This window comes from Zootoca vivipara, chromosome 2 (assembly GCF_963506605.1).
Source record: "Zootoca vivipara chromosome 2, rZooViv1.1, whole genome shotgun sequence".
NCBI classification, from domain to species: Eukaryota; Metazoa; Chordata; class Lepidosauria; order Squamata; family Lacertidae; genus Zootoca; species Zootoca vivipara.
The window spans coordinates 76,853,432-76,869,826 of NC_083277.1; the positions used below are offsets into that span (position 1 = coordinate 76,853,432).

The 16,395-nt window shown below is 42.0% G+C and overlaps 1 protein-coding gene across 6 annotated transcripts in view; it reads right to left on the reverse strand.

The window, feature by feature from the left end:
• KCNIP1 (potassium voltage-gated channel interacting protein 1) overlaps positions 1 to 16,395 on the reverse strand; it is a 495,512-nt gene that overhangs the window by 69,022 nt on the left and 410,095 nt on the right. The window contains exon 1 of one of the 6 annotated variants that reach the window (XM_035105222.2): positions 11,521 to 11,912. The exons of the other annotated variants lie outside the window; for them this stretch is intronic. Coding sequence (XP_034961113.1) covers positions 11,521 to 11,629 — 109 coding nt within the window. The 5' untranslated portion in view covers positions 11,630 to 11,912. Of the gene's footprint in view, positions 1 to 11,520; positions 11,913 to 16,395 lie in introns of those variants that run through there. 6 annotated transcript variants of the gene reach the window in all.

Below are 16,395 nucleotides of genomic sequence, written 5' to 3' on the forward strand. Positions count from 1 at the left end.
AGGCATCAGCTCTGACTGAGATTCTTGAAACAAGGGCGGGGAGATAGGCCAAGTGAATTCCAACTGTTCAATCTCATTCCTATTCAAAATGAAGCCATGAGATTTTTACAGGAAGTGAAGTTTTTCCTAGTAGAAGTTCAGATGTATATATTCTTGACAGAGAGAATAGGTAAAGAGCAAGAGTGGTGTGTGTATGTGTATACACACACACACACACACACACACACACACAATCTATAGAGACTCATATTCCATTTCAGCAGGCCCAAAGCTAATCAATGAGAGCACATAGCTGGATAGCCCCTTATGATGACAGGCATTCATTGTTAAGAGAGCTATGGGATCATGATATCCTTGGAGGACAGGAAAGAGCATAAAAGCAGCTTTGGATTTACAAGCCTGAATAAATTATTACCAGAAGCAGCTCTTTTTTATTTAATGAGAAACCAATTAGACTACTTCAACTAATTGGCTTGCGGGAACTGGATTAAAGAACTTGTAATGAAATATTGTGTCAAAAATTGTTTGACATATCACAAAAAAGGAGAAAAGAAAAAGATGGGTGGGAAAAAGAATCTTAGGCCAGAAACACTGGCATGAGATGAAAAGTTTTTAGAAGCATAAGGGGAGAAATGATTTCCCAGCATGAGTTGGCCTACATGGTTTTTTTATTCACTTAGCTCTCCCTCCAGCTCAGGTGCATGTTGGGGCCAGTCAGGAGTTTGAAAGCAGTTCCAGGGAAGAGGTTTATTAAAACCCCTAGGGAGATTGCAACACTTGTGGGGGCTTTATTTAGCCGGCTGGGTCACATCCCTAACCACTGCCTTCCGTCCCAGATGGTTGAGAATTAGGGTACACCACAGGTTCCCCATACATGGCCTAGGCATGCTTCAGTGAATTGGGCACAAGGAAGTAGCCTTTGTGTTGGACCTGGCTGTTAGCAATGCTGCTCTAGTGTGTCGTCCATGCCCTTGCATAGCAGACTTGGAACATGCAAACTTGCTTACTTTACCCTGTTGTGCAGCACATGTCTAAAGCCATGGTGTCCTGGAAGGAGGTTCTGAGGGAGCTGCAGTGGTAAGTGGCTTCATGAGGATTTGTGGCTCTACTACAAGAAGGACGCCACTGGAAATGCAGCAGTAACACATGTGCTAGGCTCCCTTAATCTCAGGTCCATTTGTATAGATTCTGCACAAATTGGTGCTGCCAGAGAAGCCCATTGCTGCATTAGGGGGACCCCAGCTCGGTGGGACTCACTGTCTGCATCAATTAGCAGATTGGCACTGTCAGCAAGACCCATTTACAGAGGAACAATTGGGACCTCACTTTAAGCTCCCAGATGTTCCTTTGTAGCTATGTCCTTACTTGACCCACACCTGATATCACATGTGTCAGTTGTGCGCAGGTGGCTGTGGTTTAGGGGAAATGGCCTTACACAACTATTTGGGATCCGTACTGGGCTATCACTGGAGGTTCTCCTTCCTTGGTAGAGATCACTCTGGGACCTCATGGGGAAGAAATTTAATAAATTGTCATCATTATCATGCTACCACACCAAAACCAAGACTGAAAGTAGACAGGAACCATACCACCTCAATGTTCTCTAATATACTAGGACTAGCAGTGATGCAATATTTTTTCCTCTCCCTTAAGAAAATGCTAGTTACTTAACTGACCACGACTGTCTCAAATATATATTGAAACAGACAACACAGCAAGGTAAGTAACTGGTAGAAACTGCAGGGGTATATCTTTTGCATTTTGTCTGCCGTTAACATAGCATTTCTTAATAGCCACTTTAACAGCAGTGTGCTTTGGAACCACATAAAAGCATAACACAAAGCTACCATTTTCTGTGCAGCATGTTCATAACTAGACGTTAATGACTCCAAAGCCAGCTGTTAAGACTTTCAATAAACTGAACACCAGAGGACAGCATTTCAGAAGTGGACATAAACAGACCAAGATAATACCAATATGGAATATGTGAATAATACCAATGTGCAATAAGTGCCCCTCAAAAGGTTTCTTTAAATTAACCGAAAAATAAATACTAGAAATGACCAAATCACATCCCAGGGCGGCTTGGGATTCTGCAACTAATCCACACCATCATCCGGTAGCTCACCTTATTATAGCTAATGCAGAAAGGAAAGCCTGTCTATGCCATCAGGAGCTGCCAGCAGCTAATCTGAATTGATGGTTTGAGCACCAGGGGAAGTGAATAGGCTAGGAAAATCAAAAAGAGCATGCAAAATGCAAAACTACTGAATGGGAAGCAGCAAATCCCCAAGTGTGTGCAGAAGCCTGCCAGTTTTTCACAGGCACTTACTGAACACTGTCTGTTCACATTTGTTTACTAGACTTATTCCCTGCTTTTCCCACAAGGAGCTCAGAGCAGCTTTTACAGGCAATTGCTCATACAGTCAGTTTACATGGCCAAATGTGCTTGGTTAAATCAGTAGAAATGTGCCAGGGGCCTTTAGACTATTCTCTGTTAATCTGTGTTCGAAATCTGAAAGATATAATCAGTAAGAAAAACCTCTGGATAATTAAAAAATGAGAGGATGATTGAAAACAAACATATTGCAAGGCTGGCCCTACCATGAGGCAGAGTGAGGCAGCTGCCTCAGGCAGAAATGGTAGCAAAATGTTAGTTATTTAATTTATCATTGTTGTATATAGATGTTTTTAGGATTTTCTGCCTCAGAGGTCAAAATTAATTGGACAACCTTGAACAACATGCACCTTCCCTTTTTGCGGGGTGGGGAGGGAAGGGGAGATGGCATTTGCTGTTCTGCCTCAGGCAGCAAAATGTCTTGAGCCAGCCCTGTTTCTGGGCAAAGAAGTGTCTTGGCAATGAACAAAAGCAGGGAATCCTGGCTGCTGATCAATAACCATCTCCACAAATGAATCAGCAAACTTGACTCCTGGAAGGGGGAAAAGTTCAGTGATCTACTGTTCAATAGCCCAGAGTTTAAACTAAGTTACAACTTACTTGCACTATATTATAACTAAAGTATTAAGTTTCATTAATATTGGAGAAATATCTAGTTTAATTTAAAATGTTTGCATTGAAAATGAAATCCTAAAAATAAGAATTCTGAAAATGAATTTAACCTGGACAAACTATAACATCTGTTGTAAACTGTCAGTACATTTGTGAGATTCATTCAAACACAATAAAATTGTTGTTTGCTTCTATCCTTAATGTCTAAATGAGCTGTGTTGAGATATACAATTAAACTAAAGCCCCATCCAGAATCCCTTTCTCATAAAGCCAGCTGTGGGTGGACAACTTGTGGTGACTTGACACAAATACATATTAAATTTTCTCTACATATAGTTCTATTCTATATGCAGTATATATTCATAACTTGAATCTAAAGGTTCCTGTGCAAAAGCTTAGTGGTGTGTGCCTGTGTCAGTGATTTCCCCCTGGAACACACCTACCACATTCTTCTCTGGAGAGTCACTCCAAATGTCCAGGAGAAAGTTGGCAGGGAAGGTTCAACAGAGTTGCAGAAGGAACTGGAACCTGAAAAGCTCTGGTGCACCCACAGATGGACTCTGTTTGCACACAGGGATCTTGGGATCGTAGACAATGTGTACATGTAGTTTCAAATTAATGTGCCCCATCAGTGCAAGGATTTCCACTCATACGGTGGGACTAGCCATTCAAATGATCTCGGACTCAAATTGATTGGGGGAAGACTACAACTCAGTGGTAGAGCATATAATTTGCATGCAAGAGATCCCAGGTCCGATCCTTGGCATCTTCAGATAGAGCTGGAAAAGAACCCCTTTGTCTGAAAGGACAGAGAGCTGCTGCCAGTATATGGAGACAACACTGAGCTAGATGCACCAAGGGGTTTGAGTCAGTGAAATGCAGACTCCCATGTAGACATGGATGGGTCAGCATCAGCTTATTTCCAATCCATGTCAGTTCTGCATGCATTTAATCATGTTGGCTCAATTTCCTTTTTATTTATTTATTTAAAAATCTCTAGTATGTACACTGTCCCCTAAAATAGCCATTTCCCCTTCAAAAATTCACGTTTAGGAGACTTCTACACATTTCCCCTAAAATGTGTCTTTCATCATGGAATACACATTTTGTACACTTTTGTACACATTAACCAAGACTATATCACACAAACAAAGCAACACAAAATCAGAGAAAAATGCAACCCAATGGTGTTCCATGAACTGTGGATTAGGCTGATTCGCTTTAAAAAGCCAACTGAATAAAATTCTCCTCTATTCCCATTCCTATGTACCTAAGCCTCCTAAGCTCGCTTTCTTTCTTCTCTCTCTCTCTCTCTCTCTCTCTCTCTCTCTCTCTCTCTCTCTCTCTCTTAACATGGAAAATCCAGACCTCCTAAAAAATATCTAGTGATCTCTGTATTATTGTTTCTTTTTTCTGGAGAACAGGTCCTTTACCTTGGAGATAAAAAGTGAATGTTTGAATCTCTTACTTTTCAAAAAGTAAAACTAGAAGACATCCATATAAGAATATGAGACCTTTGTTGTTGTGGCATTATTTAATCAATGCTGACAACTATCCAAGAATGCACATCATATTTGAACCAGATCACTCTATATTTAGGAGAAATGAAATGCATCAGCACTGTAAAGCTATCCCAGTGATTGATGGGGGCTCTAGTAAGAAAGCAGAACAAGAGCCAAGCTCATAAAGCAGATCTAGCAGATCATAAAGCAGATCTAGCAGATCCTTGATAGATGAAAGGGGCTCATGCACCTTTCCCCAGGTACAGAGCTCTGAATGATTCACTCAACATTTTCCTAGATGCCAGTTTAAGAAGAGAGAGCCCCTATAAGAGGATCTTTGCTCTCACAAAGGCTGAAATCCTAAAGTGGGGAGAAGAACCAAAAGCAATTCATCAACCGCCAGAGCCAAAGCCCTGCTGAGCTTGAGTAATGGGTACTGTGTTGCTCCATCTGCTTTTGTAGTTTGGTTTTTTTTGTGTAAAAAAAAGTTTTCAATGAAAGGAAGCAATTTGGACACGCTGAGAAGCATGTTGAGAAGTGTAAATTCCTCCTCCCCAGCTTGGGGATTTGTCAAGGTACCAGGATGGCTCTGGATCCTTCAGTTCCAAGCTGTTTTCTGGTTCATGAACTTCACCTGACACACATCTTTTTTGGCCCTACTGGTGTTGGGCCAGGGCATCAGAGCCCTTGATGGTGGCAGGGTAGGAAAATCTGACATTGAATCCCCCTCTCCAACATCCGAGCTTTGTCTGAGATTTGAAAGAGATATCCAATCTGTCCTGTGACTCCTGGAATGCCCTCTTGGGAGCTAAATAATTGTACACTAAGAGGTTCATGAACCTCCTTCATTCATTTTGACTGAAATGGGGCAGGGATTGTAGATGTGGTTGTCAGAAATGTAAGAAGATGATGTCTTTGATGGAAAAACCATTATGCTAGAGAAGTGCAAATACATACACAGGTGTGGATAAAACTACAGCTCGGCAGAGACCATTTTGGAATTTAATCCTCATTTTCTGCAGAAATCTCATGGCTTAAAAGTGCGGTCTATTTTATCTTGTCTGCTGACAAAAATATTTTATGGCTTCATATGAACCAACAAGAAAAAAATTATATCCCACTTATGAAAGAGGGGAAGATTATGGAAGAAGAGATGCAATAGATTTTAAGAGACTTGAATGCTCACCTTTTTTCAATCCTTTGTTTTCATGTTCCTTGATCTGATCTTGGTTTGGTACTATTTTTTCATTACAATTATTAGGTCTTCTTTTCCTGGGAACAGTCACATAAACAATCCCATCCAATAAGAGATCCCATAGTGAAGACAATTATGTCTTTATGCTACTTAACCAATCAAATTTGGCTTTCTTTGGTGTTCACCTAATACTTCTACCATGCTATTATCACCTTTGGTCAAACAGACTTTAAAAGTGTTTGAGTTTCTGGGTTATCTTCTACTACAAATGGTTTCAAAGGGCAGATATTCAGAAGAGGGAGTCTCTGTTCATGTATGTTAGATCTTCAAATCCAGGAAGTTCATAGACTTCTTCAGTGGGGACTGGGTAGGACAGACAGGGATAGAATGAAAAAGTAAATTATTCTTGATTCTATAAGTCTTCACCATTACATTAATGGTCACCGCTATTCCATTTTAGCTCAATAGGGTGGTATATAGAATGCTATAAAATGTTATATTTGATTAGAGATCATTTATATTTCTTTAGAATTGCAGGCTTTTCAATCTCAACAGGAGGGCCTTCATCAGGCAGAACTGTTCAGAGGAACAATAAAATAAAATGGATTGTCTAATTATGCATTTTTTGGTCTGAATGTCTCTGTCTGTCAGTTTGCTATTTTTAACCACTAGCAGCCCAATCTACAATTCAGTAAAACTGAATTTCTTGTGTCAGCAGGACAGAGGCACAATTCTCATATTGATTTTGAAGCCCCCACAAGGTGACTTCTCCTTACCTTTTCATTTTGCATAATCAACATTTCTTCTGAACACACTCCCACATGCACTTACCACACCCAGAAAGTCCTTTGAAATATCACATCAAAAGGGAACATGTTCAGAAATAAAGTTCATTAGATCAATCATTAATTAAGATTGGGGAAGAGAAGCTCTCCGTGTGATGCCTTTTAGCAGAAAAAGCACACTCATTTTGTTCAGGGATCCAGTCATCTTTACTCAACTCAAGCTAGAACTTGTATTGCTGATATATTTCAGCTTCTCAGCAAAGTGCAGTATTCTTTTCCTCAGTAATATGTATGTTGTGATTGTGAGTACTGTGTGATTGTGAATGTGAGTGCTATGGATCTTATTGCACAGGGTCTGTGACCACACAAGCAGAGTATAAAGGTGAAGATCATTCCTTGTTTATCTTCAGCATCTTGCAAATCTCTTGTTTTCCGCCTTTGAAAGATGGGAGTTCATTTAGTTATCATTCTCTGTAAGAGCAAACTCTGGTGGTTTAGTGCCTAGCATTCTGGAATGAAATGGTACCACACCAAAAATAAGCTAGTTGCTTCTGTATACTCAGGAAATGCCCTATATATGCAAAATATGTAAGTTGGAGAATTAAAAGAAACGTGGGAACATAGGAGCCTGCTTTATACCAAGTCAAACCATTGGTCCATCTAGCTCAGTATTGCCTACACTGATTGGCTGTGATTGTCCAGGGTTTTAGACAATGAGTCTCTCCTATCCCTACCTTGAGATGCCAGGCATTGAAGCTTATGCAAGCAATGCAGATTCTTTACCACTGAGCTACGGCTGTTCAGAAAACCTACATAAAAACTGAAAAGCTACCTCACAGGAAACAGTGAGTTTACAGAATGTTGATGGCAGTTGAAATTCCAGTGAGCCAGGGGAGCAAAGAATCTAGAAGTCAGGTGGACTGTGTGCTTCTGTCAATCAAGTCTATGACTGAGAGCAATTGGAGACACTGGATGTTTGGAATCTACCTGTGCCAATTTAAAACGGAAAAAAAACAAGAAAAAAAAGGAGGGCAGAGGAGGAGGGGGATTTAAGTTGCTTCTAGTAAGTATCTTGGTGGGGGTGGGGAAAATTAGGGGTGGGGTTTTATTTCCATTCCAGAAAATCACCTTGCAAGAGGCCTGAACAGCACTGTAAAGCTCCTGTTTCAGGTTTTCTGAAGATAGAAGCACTTACCCTAGCGGGTGAAGATACACAGCAACACTTCATTGCAGATCCTGCTTGTCATTACTAACAACTATTGCAATTTGCAAGATATTATTATTATTATTATTAATCACCTTCTCTGTGATTGCCTCCAGGTGATGTACATTATAAGCAGCAAAATGCAGCAAAAAAACACCAAAACCAGAAGATTCATTTAAAACAAAACAAAAATTTATAACAGAAAGTCAACTAAGCCAATATGTAAAAGAATGAAAGTTTACTATCCCCCCTTCTATTTTCCCTGCTCTCTCTCACCACCTCTTTTCTCCCCCAACCTTATACTGTCTATAACAGTGTCTCACATCAAACGTAACTGATCTGTAGAAAGGATCCAAGAATTGAAAGCAGAAATGCTGCATGTACTTTTGTAACCCAATAAAATGTTTAATAAAAACAATAGAAAACTAAGCCAATACGCCTAAGGAATTTCTTTAAAGGTTGGCAAGACAGTGTAGAAGCCACACGTATCCTTTCTCAGGTTGGTTTTTCTATAGCAGGGATGGGGAACCTAGTGTCTTCCAGATATTGTTGAAATGCAACTCCCATTATCCACATAACGTATATCTAAAATTGCTTTACAATGATACCCTTTCTAATACAAGGTTGATTTTAGCATTATCAGTCTTAGTTTTTAAATGTTGTACAAACGGTCTGGTGAATCTAGAACACTTGATGTGTACTATTTTCCTGCTAGTCTCAGCTTATTGCTACATTACAAGGAACATTATGCATATTATTGGATTATTTGGATTTTGTAGGGCCACACTTACTCTACAGGGAGCTGGCTTCAGGCACCAGACCCATTAGCAGAAGAACTTTGCCTTGCAATGATTTCTTTGAATGTGACATGAAGGCTGGCAACATCAACCCCGCCATATGGGAATCCCTTGCAGATGACCACAGTGCCTGGAGACAGTCAGGTCTTCCATAACAGTGAGTAGAAACACAAAGTGCATCTGCAGTAGCACAACCAGACTCCTTCATCTGTCCCAGCTGCAATAAAACACGTATCTTCCATATTGGTCTCTACAGCCACAGCAGGCGCTGTAACCTTCCAAAAGTTCGACTTTAGCCCCAAAGGTGCCTTCCTCCATTGTCTCCTGAGACAGACAGATGCCAACAACTATCCAACACCACTAAGTTGCACACAAGTCACACAAACAGGAATTGCATGAGTGGGTTTTAAAGTGTAAGTAGCAACTGCATCCCACCTCCCCAATCTAGATTGAGGTTGTGGGTGGGAAGGAGAGGGGCTTTAATGCTTTACGGTTCCAATCCAGAACCTGGGGAGCCTGCATCTGCTATTAGTACTGGAAGGGAAGCTTCCATCAGTTTAACTTACAACTTTCTTTTTCAGTGAAAATAGCAGAGGTGTGGGTCTTATCCTGGAGCAGTAAAGCCCCTCCGTCCTCCACCAAGGTGCCAATTGGGTCGCTCATTGACACTAGATTTACTGCTGTTTACACTTGCAAAATATTTTATGCCACTGCTGATTTTATGTATGGTGTTGCTTTTAACTTGGTCCTTCAGAATTAGTCATATCCACAAGGAAAACATATGAGATTGGCATTCCTCTTTATGATTAAGCCCACAGTAACCAAACAGAACCAACATTATTTTTTGTACAGTTTGCCACCTGTTCCCCATCATAATCACCCCACCCCCAGGAGGTCAAAGAAAGAGCTGGTGGTCATACCTAGAAGACTCTCAAAGCCTAGAGGGTTAATTCCCTTTCTCATGTGACATCATAGCAAGCAAGGTTATTTCAGGAGATGGTAAGTGCTGTTTTGAGTAATTGACATGGATCTGAGTTCCTTCAGTTGGGATTTTTGATGGGCCCAAGAGAAAATAAATTCAGAACTTTTAAGCTTTTTAGCAGCATTTTACACAACAGGCTGCCATGTCCTAGGAGGGTAGTTTTACAGCCCAAAAGGCACCAGCAATTAACAACCAAAGAGATGCAGTCCATTAGCACAGAGAGAAGCTGGATTAGTGTGCACTGCTTACTGCAAAGATTTAATACAGATAACACTGCAGTGCTTGAATGAAGTTGAACGGTGCCACTGCATGATAGGTTAGCTAAAACAAAACAAAACAAAAACTTGTGCCAAATGTTCATCTCATCCAGGATTTTATAACGGCAGCAGCCCAATAAATGGTTTTAAAACACTATTATACTCTTGAGCACACTTTATAAAGGTCTGATATTGTACTATGCTAGAGCTTCCACTATAAACTGATTATAGCAATTTGATTTTTCTAGGACCGTGGTGCTCATACAAAACAGGTGATTTATCTTCTTGAAAACAGCAGAAGTTCAGTCGGAATTACAGCGAAGAGCAAGCAGAACAGAATTCTTGCACTCACATGGATGGCACTGCAAATGCAAGCTGCTGCAGAATTTCATACTGCTTTCCTTTCCTTCATAGTATACTGAGGTGAGTCCCTTTCTTGATACCATCTACCTTGATGGTTACTCGATGGTGCAGGGGTGCTTTTTTGGGGAAGACATCTCATTGGATTTCATCTCATATCAGGGTAAATTGATCTATTATCATGCTTAAAATGGGAAGACTCGGATGATATGTAATCAGCAATATAGCTATGTAATAACTGTAAAGAAAATATCTATAGAACATTGGTTGACATTTTAATTTCTTGTCACCAATGGCAACTTTTTACCTGCAAGGAGTCCAATATCAGAATAGATTTAATATAGGTGCTACTGTCAGTGTTCTTCTAGAGGGACAAAAGGGACAAAACTTGAAACAGTGCATGAATACTCAGAAGTGAGTCCCAGGCAGTTCACTGGGGTTACTCCCAAGTAAGCATGTGTAGGATTGCAGCCTCAGCCAATATGTTTGTGTATATGTCAAACATTCATTTCCTATTTGATTCTTGCTTTATACATTATTAGTAAACCTCACAGTGATGAAAGCACTGCCTTTAGTGCAGACTTCATTTCAAACAGGTTCTGGCTAAGATAAAATGACCATATTTATTCATCAATATGTCAAAAAGGACTTTGTAAACTCTGGAAGGGATAGCTTACTCACTTTTACATTTTACACGTCAAGCAATTAATTCAAGAAATTATCAGCTTTTTAATGAATTTTATGACAACGTCCTGAAATTCAAAGTCTTGGCTGCTAAACTTCCTTTAAATATGTAGAATAGAACTATTTTCCTATTGCCAGATAATATCAAACCAAACTCTAATCCTTTTCAAACAAAAGGAAAGAAATATTAGTTTATGGAGTATAGTTTCTATTTTTCCATTTATCACTTGCTTTTTAAAGCTTCTAAAATTCAGTTTGTATCTAAATACACTAATAAGGATTTCACTTGTGCACTTTAATAGGACACTGTTGCACTGACTGGGGCTTACTTACGAGTAAATGTGGTTAGGCTCAAGCAGTTACGCAGGAACTACTTCCGTCCAGCAAGCATTGTGTATATCCAACAGTTTTAAGAATGAGGCTATTTCCAGTTATCCCAAGAGAGGCATATTCTACCAAACAGGAACTACATTTATGGCAAAACAATATTTACAGGAGGAGACTAGCTTTGTAATTAAAGAACAAAATGTAAAAATACCCCTCAACTGGAATTCCGGAAGCTAGCAGCAAAACAAAGCAAAATTTCCACACTGCTGAATTAAGCAGGGGGGGAAAAGCAGTACGTAGTTACAAAGGAGAAAAAGTGCTTTAAATTATTATTTCTTTCAGATTGCTACCATAGTTGTTTTTAAAAAAATATACATAAAAGTATACAAGCTGGTAGAACTTTGCAGGGTCTCTTACCATCTGACAAGTCAATTAGTCCAAGGTAGTGCAAAAGTTTCAGAGAGGAGCAAATCACCACCACAATTCCTAAAGTCTGGAGCCCTTCAGACTCGCCTTTGCTCCACATCCTTTAAGATAACACACAGATAGTAGCCTCCGGCGTGCTAGCAAAACAGCAGGCAGGGATTGAAAGCAGGGGGAAATTCAGCTGTTTGAAGCTTTTCTTCCTGCTGCTGGGTAAGTGCATGGCTCATTTTCTCTCTTTCGTTCTCTCCGTCTCTCCTTGTGCGTGAGTGTGATTCTCACTCTTTTCCTTTTCCTGTGTTTCCTGCTCCTCCGCCTTTCCCCACCCCACACTCTTGCAGTCCTGCTCTTTTCTACATTTTAACAGTAATGTATGATTTATTTTCTCCACCTCCCCCCCCCACCTCTCTCTCTCTCTCTCTCTCTCTCTCTCTCTCTCTCTCTCTCTCTCTCTCTCTCTCTCTCTCTCTCTCTCGGGCAATTGTCTCTACAGTTTATCCCTCTCATTTACAACTTAACACCATGTAGCTAACCTCAGCAGCAGCATCTGTGGGTCACTTATCTTGCACTTGGAATCATTTGATCAACTCCAGCCAAATGATGCTTCTTCCTGTTGCTTTTGTTGGTTTGTACAATGGTGGTGGTGGGGGGAGAGATACTGAAGGAAATGATAGAGGATCTTAATTTCGCTCTTTCCCCACATTAATATCTTTTTTTCTAATCATTTAGGCTTCCTCCAAGAATTGCTCAGCATGTCCAATCTGTAAGTGGGCCTAAATGTCCTCTTACCTAATGTATTCAAAAGGAAACACTCTATTTACTTTTTGTGGTTAGTCTTCTGGTTGTCTTCTGTATAAGAGAATGGGCTAGCAGCCCTACAGTAAATGACTGATTTAGACTATGTGTATCCATGAAATTTCAAGGCCAGGAAGAGCTAAAGTTCCATATACTGTGGTACCTCGGGTTACAAACGCTTCGGGTTACAAACTCCGCTAACCCGGAAGTAGTTGCTCTGAGTTGCAAACTTTGCCCCAGGATGAGAACGGAAATCGCACGGCGGCAGCGGGAGGCCCCATTAGCGAAAGTGCGCCTCATGTTAAGAATGGTTTCGGGTTAAAAACGGACCTCCAGAACGAATTAAGTTCGTAACCCAAGATACCACTGTAGCCACCACTGCATACAGTGATAACATCTTGTACTTAAGATGCGAGACCCAAATTCAAATGTTCAGTCCTGAAACCTAGGTTCAAACTAGATGCAACACACACTCCTGTTTCTCTTTCTCCTGACTTCTTAAAAGTGGCCTTAAGGGGCTAACAGTTTGAGAGGAAGAAAGTTTGGTTTTCTCTAGCTGTTTTTCTGCTCAAAATTGCTGCCAGGCTGCATTTCTCCTGATACAGGGGAAATCTGGTTATTGCTTTCTTGCCCTGCCCCAGCATGCTTAGATATGAAAGTAGCTAGCAGGCCCGTCTTTGCCACTGGGTTTACTGGTGCAATGCGACAGGGCGCTGGGCGCTCAAGCATGTGGGGGAGCTGCGTGGCAGTCTCCCCTTTCCCTCCTGCACGCCTGCCAGTTGCGTTGCTCAGGGGAGAGCAGGGAGGTAAGCGAGGCAGAGCAGGGGCACTAGGACCCTGTTCCGCTCTGCAGTGCCTGGGTCATCCCTCATCCCGGTGCTGCATTTCATTGGTAGAGGCAGGACTTCTGGCAAGGCAAGATGGCGATGGGAACGCTGCCGTGGAGCTCTTGAGAGCAGCCGGCGTGCTCACGCTGCCTGAGCGGCTCCAGAGAGCCGAGACCGCTGCTGCCATGGCGCGGGTGCCGGGGAACCCGGTGGACCGGCCGGGGAGCTGCTCCCCCCCCCAGTGATCGCACCAGGCGATCGACCGGGCGGAGCTCTGAGGCCTGGGGGGGCCTAGGCAGGCCTGGGGCCTGGGTGGGGCCTGGATGGGGAGATGGGGAGAGGGACCCTTTGAGGCGAGGAGCCTCAGTCTTGCCGCCCCTGCCGCCGCCCCTATCGCCACCTTTTTATCATTGTTGTTGTTACTTTTATTTTTACTTTCATTTATTTTTTAAAAATAAATGTTTATTTAAAATAAATAAATAAATGCCCGCCGCCCACCCTTCCTCGTTGCGGCCAGGGTACAGCAGGTGATCCTTCCCGGAGGTGAGTTCAGGCTGGGGGGAAACGGGGGGGGGGCAGAGGGATTTTTACACCACGGTGCTGGATACCATTAAGACATCCCTGGTAGCTAGAGCTGTATAAGCAGGTGGAGGGAAATGGGTTAAGCTGGTGATCTTCCATCTCACTGCTTTACTTAAACTTGCATTGTCCTCTAGGGATGCTTCAGGTTTGTTTGTTTGTTTTTTTAAAAAAAAATGCAACCATTTGTCAGATGTACTTTGGTCCTTAGGTCCATTTCATAGTTTACCAGGCAGACAGTCTTTTTTTAACTTTAATTTTTAAAAGATGCTCCCTGAATATCATATGGAAGAGACTAGTAATTTCTGAAGGGAATATGTACTTCTGTAAACATACAGGACACACTATAGAGCCACAACTGGTGGTGACATTCTTCCCCCACCCCTCTTTTAGGGGCATGCTCACTTTAACCAGCCTTCACCAACCTGGTTCCCTCCAGATGTCTTGGACTAGAACCATAGCTGTCAAGTTTTCCCTTTTCTCGCACGGACGCCTATTCAGCATAAAGGAGGTAAAGGGACTCCTGACCATTAGGTCCAGTCGTGACCGACTCTGGGGTTGCAGCGCTCATCTCACGTTATTGGCCAAGGGAGCCGCCGTACAGCTTCCGGGTCATGTGGCCAGCATGACTAAGCCGCTTCTGGCGAACCAGAGCAGCACATGGAAACACTGTTTACCTTCCCGCTGTAGCGGTTCCTATTTATCTACTTGCACTTTGACGTGCTTTCGAACTGCTAGGTTGGCAGGAGCTGGGACCGAGCAACAGGAGCTCACCCCATTGCGGGGATTCGAACCACTGACCTTCTGATTGGCAAGCCCTAGGCTCTGTGGTTTAACCCACAGTGCCACCCGCGTCCCTTAAAAGTTCCCTTAAAAAAAGGGAGAACTTGACAGCTATGACTAGAACTACCATCAACCCTGGTCAGCATGACCAACAGCAAGGGATTATGAAAGCTGCCATCCAAAACTTCTGGAAGGCATCAGGTTGGTGAAGGCTGCTTTACTCAAACTATGTCCATGTGCAGAAAACTAGTAACTACTTCACAGTGTTACTGCAGTGATAAATGAGGTATGAATTACAAATGACCTTGTACACTGAAAAAAGACTTTTGGTGGTGAATAATAAACAGTACTGTGAAGAGAAAATTATTTCTAAGATGATAAAGTGACACCATTTCACACAACTAAGCTCTCATGTAATGTGGCTTTCTGTAACTTGGTGCTCTCCTGAAATTTTGAGTTACAACTCCCATCATTCCTGAACTCTGGCAATGCTGACTAGGGCTGATGGGTATTAGAATGAAAAATAGCTGGAGGGCATCAGGTCTCTTTACACATGTAAGAGATGGCCATGTGGAATTCTGAAATCACGTGTGTCACGCACACACACACACACACAATTGCATAACTTTTTTATTGAATATATACACAACTTTTTCCTATTGTATTTTTATTTTTATTATTTATTAAATTTGGTGGTTCACAGCACTTGGCACATTTGTTAGATTCCTCATCCCAAAACATCAGCCACCACAGGCACAGTCCAACAACACCTGGAGGACACAGGTTTCTATCCTTGAACATGAGGGTGGTAATGGGAATTTTAATTTCAGAGTAAGCTTTCTCCTGCTTTCACAGTATTGCTGTTGTCTGTTGAATCCCTAAATTTCACATGGGAGGGTTCAGTGCTTCTTTTTTTGGGGGGGTACTCAAGGGTCTAAAAGGGACGTGGGTGGAGCTGTGGGTTAAAACCACAGAGCCTAGGGCTTGCCGATCAGAAGGTCGGGGGTTCAAATCCCCGCGACAGGGTGAGCTCCCATTGCTCAGTCCCAGCTCCTGCCAACCTAGCAGTTTGAAAGCACGTCAAAGTGCAAGTAGATAAAGAGGTACCACTACAGCAGGAAGGTAAACAGCATTTCCGTGCGCTGCTCTGGTTTGCCAGAAGCGGCTTTTTCATGCTGGCCACATGACCTGGAAGCTGTACGCCGGCTCCCTCGGCTAGTAAAGCAAGATGAGCGCCGCAACCCCAGAGTCGTCCCTTTACCTTTACTCAAGGGTATACAATAACGGCACTCCCCCTCCCCCAAGTGTGGCACTTACTGAAACAACTTCATGGTGAGTACTGGCACCTTTTTTTCTATAAAAAAGCACTGTGAGGATTCATATTCTATGAAAACAAATATAGAAGATAGCTGTGTAACAAAATTCATATTGTATAGCAGGGTGGGGTTTCACTGCCACTGAATATCATTCTGAAGCAACCTCTTGGGCTTCCTAAAAAAGGGGGGGGGGCTTTATCCCAGATGGAGGCAGCAAGATTGCTAGAACACCAAGTGCCACCTAATGCAGTAACATACTCAAGCCACAATGAACCTGGTTGCTCAAGAGCAGCCCTAAAGCAGATCCATTGATTTCAGTAAGATTTTTGAGTATGTTGGCTTGCAACTTCAGTCACTCAGATGCCTCACATAAGAAATAAATAGGCACAGTCATTTTCATTGCATTGGCATAAAGATATATCTGGCACTGTGTAGCATACAGATTTTTAAAAGCTTAGTTCCTTCCAGACAGAGGAAGGGAGTAAGAAATGAATCAGATTTGTCAGCTGTGTGGTAGATTTTGCATTCTGTTTTCTACCATTATTACTCCCACCTAGTAACTTGTATAC